Raw genomic sequence first — 3,822 nt, 5'->3', positions numbered from 1 at the left:
AATTGAGGTTTCATGAGAAAATTGAGGTTTCAAAAATTAAAATGATGAGTGTAATAAATTTTTTTTTACCACTGTTCTAAATGGGTGAGGGAGCCATTTAATTTTTATATTGAATTAAAAGTAAATAAAATATTGAAATGAAAAAGTAACCGTTTTATTATGCTCGATGGATCCGCTTTTCTCGCTGCTTCACCAGCTTCATATATATATAAAACTTTACACCAGCTTTTTTCCCTTCAAACTACACACTCATTACACCCTTCCCCATCTCTTTCCTTTGTCTTCTATTTTCATTGAACCCCCCCATCTTCCTTCTTTCTTTAATCGGAGATGGGAAGGGATTGGTATCGGGGAAGCGGAGCTGCTAAAACATCCACCGCCACCACCAGCTCCAAGAGTGCAGCAGCAGCTGATACCACTCCCACTGGTTGCATAAGTTCTGTCTTTCACTTCTTCCATTTTCATCATTTCCAGTTTCCTTTAAACCAAACTAATACTTCAACTCCGAGTAGTAGCAGCAGCGGCTGCGGTTGTTTCAAGCCCAATCAATCTTTTCTCTCTCCCCATAGTACCTTCGTCCCCACCACCCTCAAAGGTTCGATCTTTCACTCGTTCCTTCTCTCTCTCTCTCTCTCTCTCTCTCTTTTTCTTTTTCGTTTTTTGGCTGATCAGTATTCAAAATGTTCCACTACAAAACAGGTACAGAGGCCCTAAGGAATAGTTTGGAATCAGAGGGGGAAAGTTCAACTTCAGCTTCAGTCTCGGCTTCTTTGACATCAACCAGTAAAGAAGAAGAAAATTTAAATAACCCTGTAAGAATGTTTATTTGATTTCATCTTTTCGGGTTCCTATCCCTTGTTTTGATTTTCAAGATGGTAGTTTTTTGAATCGTGAGTAATCATGATGATAATGATAATGTTTACATATATGTGTGTGAAAATCCAGATGGGAATTCAAATTAAAACAAGTGGAGACATAAGGTCAAAAGACACATATTCAGAGATGAGTAGCTCTCCAGGGACCAGGACACCCACTTTGGTTGCTAGGCTTATGGGTCTTGACATTCTCCCGGAAACCCATTCACCATCTTTTTCATCACATTTGAAGCCAATAAGTAGACATCGAAGGTCATTGGATGGTGATATTCGGGGCACTCGTTCGTTGCCGGAAACTCCGAGGATTTCATCTTCTTCGAGGAGGTCGGACGTTGATCTTCACCATCGGCTTTCGCTTCAGATCAACAAGGAGAACATGACTGCAACCGAGGAGTCGATGATCTCTCGTCTCAGAGCACTGAAGAGGAAAGAGCATAAGCACGAAGACGAGAACAAGAGCCCGGGTCAGTACGCCAGGCAGATAGCGAAGCAGGTTAAAGAAAGTGGGAGCAGGAAAGTCGGAATGGACATTACCAACACGGTTCGGAACAGAGAGCAAGCTAGAGAAGAGCTTGTTAGCCAATTCAAGTACAAGAAGATTTCCAGGGCTTTGAACAAACTAGCTGAAGATTCAAGCACCGGGAAGCACTCGACTACACCTTCGTGTTCGCCCAGGCTACTATTTTTGGAAACCAAAACCAAAGATCACAATATTCAACCACCAAAACCATCAGTAGCAGCACCAGCAACAGCTCCAGAGATCACTATTCAGCCTCAGCCCAAGTTGCAGCCGGTTGAAGAGGAACAAGATGAGCAGGAAAACCACCACCAGCAACCACCAAGAGCCACAAGCAAATGCAAGAAGGTGAAAAAGACACGAAAAACGTCGGACACCATCCGAAACAAGCAAGAGGAGCCGTTCGTTCGTCCTTCAACAGCCAACAGAATTCACATTCCCGAAAAGAAATGTAAGAAAACTCCATTGTCAAATGATCTCCTCAACATCTTTCCAGTCAAAAAAGATCCTTCTCCTCCGGCCACCAAAATCCCTCAAAAACAGGTATTCAAATATTACTTTTACCATTCATCTGGAGGAAAAAAAAAAGATTTTTTTAAACTTTATGAGGTTATTGTTTGGATGCGTTACAGGTCTTGGATGCTGGAAGACCGAAACGTAGCTCACAGTTATCTAGTTGTTCGAGCCAAACGTACAACAAACAAGAAGCGACGTACGTACACGTTCCCCGACACGACAACATTGGCCACAGATGTAACGACGATACTACTACTGCTACTGCTACAAGCGCCACCACAATCGGTGAAGAAGCAGCAGAATATCATGAGTACATCGCTAGAATATTAAGACGAACAGGGCTAGAAGAAGATACCCCATTGTACTTAGCTTCTTGGTTCTCTCCTTCCCATCCTCTTAATCCTTCCATTTTTTACTACCTCGAACATTTCACCGTCTGCAATAAAAAAACCAGTGCCAGTCAACTGAGCCTTCGATGCAACAGAAAATTATTGTTCAATATCATCGATGAAATCTTGATTGAATTTTTGAAGCCGTTTTTCAATACAAAGCCTTGGGTTATGAGCGGACTCGGTCGACGTGAATATTTTAGTAACATGGATGGGTCTCAACTTATAGACTCATTGTGTTCGAAAATCATGGAGTTTCCTCGAGCTGATTGCGGTGTTCTTGAAGACATCGACGCCTTGATCGACAAAGATTTACCGGAAACGAAGCTCCAAAGTGCGGTGGCGTACGAGGATGAAGCAGAAGGGGTCGTGTCGGAGATCGAAAAAGGCATATTAGTGGCGCTGGTACATGAAACGGCGACGGATTTGAGACTTTGGTGTACTCGTTTCAACTTTCTAAGGTTGTCAAATCGAAACGTGGGAAGGGCTCACCTTTTAGGATCACATGCGTCATTCACGTGATGAGATGCTACTCGCTGGGGTCTTTGTGGACCATACACGTGGATAAAATTGTTCAAAAAGAAAACATTATTTTGTCTCTTATTTCAAAGAATTATATTTTTATTATTTTTGAAACGACATTGTTAAAAAAACTAAACTTATTTGAATACATATTAATTATAAAGTAGTTTTTATGTATATAAACTTACACACATTTACAATAAAAGCTGTTTGAACACTAACCACCTAGAGAGAAACTACATTATATTTATCATTCAGAATGAATATAAACAGATAAGCAAATATATATATGTAAGAAAACTTGAGGCAATTATTTTATTGACAATCAATTGTTCATAGTTTTAGAAATATAATTAAATACTTGACAGGAGAATTTTGTTATTTTTGTGATTTTATCAAGCTCATCAGATTAGTCTTTGCTTATGTATATTAAACAGATAGGCAGGGATACTCCTAATCCACGCATAAACTTTGTAGTATAAAATAACATGATCATTTGAAGTCTCTTGTGGATGGTTAAAATAAAATTAGAAAAAACGTAATTTTAAATATAATTAAAATTTATATGATTTTCGTATGAGATCTTAAAAAGGTAATACTCGTTGAAGTTTGAGCTTGTAGAAGAGAGAGATGAAAGGAATAAAGGCGAAATAAAAGCTGGTGTGCATGGATTTGGTGAGAAGATTCATGTTACGTACGTCTAATTTTACTATTTTTAGAGCCAAAGCTGAAGCATGCATGCAGGATACGGCTAAGACTTTGCTACTTTCACCACCAAAATCCCCACTTTACGATAACCCTACTTCAAATTACAACCATATCTCCATTGGAATATTGCCAACTTTTTATATTCTTTCTCCACTTTAACTTTAGCTTTATACAACGTAAAGACCAGTTGAAAAGAATCTAAGAAAAAGTATTAAAAAGCATACTGTAAATAATATGATTCCACTATAATATTTTGATTTTTATGTTGGGGGAAACATACACATAAGAGAATAAA

General features: G+C 38.9%; 1 protein-coding gene across 2 annotated transcripts; it reads left to right on the top strand.

Moving 5' to 3' along the window:
- Positions 1 to 303: 303 nt before the first annotated feature.
- Positions 304 to 2,866, top strand: LOC120181952. Of its 2 annotated transcripts, XM_039186977.1 has the most exons (5): positions 304 to 595; positions 700 to 812; positions 946 to 1,935; positions 2,025 to 2,736; positions 2,773 to 2,866. In XM_039186977.1, exons 1-5 carry the CDS (start codon positions 331 to 333, stop codon positions 2,817 to 2,819), a joined length of 2,127 nt encoding a protein of 708 aa, XP_039042908.1. In that variant the 5' UTR covers positions 304 to 330; the 3' UTR covers positions 2,820 to 2,866. The 2 variants fall into 2 exon arrangements, with proteins under 2 accessions (XP_039042908.1, XP_039042906.1); XM_039186975.1 differs by having other exon boundaries at positions 312 to 595; positions 2,025 to 2,854.
- The last annotated feature ends 956 nt before the right edge of the window (positions 2,867 to 3,822 follow it).

The sequence above is a fragment of the Hibiscus syriacus genome, unplaced genomic scaffold (genome assembly GCF_006381635.1).
Source record: "Hibiscus syriacus cultivar Baekdansim isolate YM2019G1 unplaced genomic scaffold, ASM638163v2 tig00112611_pilon, whole genome shotgun sequence".
NCBI classification, from domain to species: Eukaryota; Viridiplantae; Streptophyta; class Magnoliopsida; order Malvales; family Malvaceae; genus Hibiscus; species Hibiscus syriacus.
This window is presented reverse-complemented; position numbering and strand designations above follow the sequence as displayed.

Excerpts from the sequence above, each read along its gene's own strand:
- LOC120181952 (XM_039186975.1), top strand. The coding sequence starts at position 331 with ATGGGAAGGGATTGGTATCGGGGAAGCGGAGCTGCTAAAACATCCACC. Across the intron at positions 596-699 it reads CGTCCCCACCACCCTCAAAG|GTACAGAGGCCCTAAGGAAT; the intron begins GTTCGATCTTTC and ends ACTACAAAACAG. Across the intron at positions 1,936-2,024 it reads CCAAAATCCCTCAAAAACAG|GTCTTGGATGCTGGAAGACC; the intron begins GTATTCAAATAT and ends GATGCGTTACAG.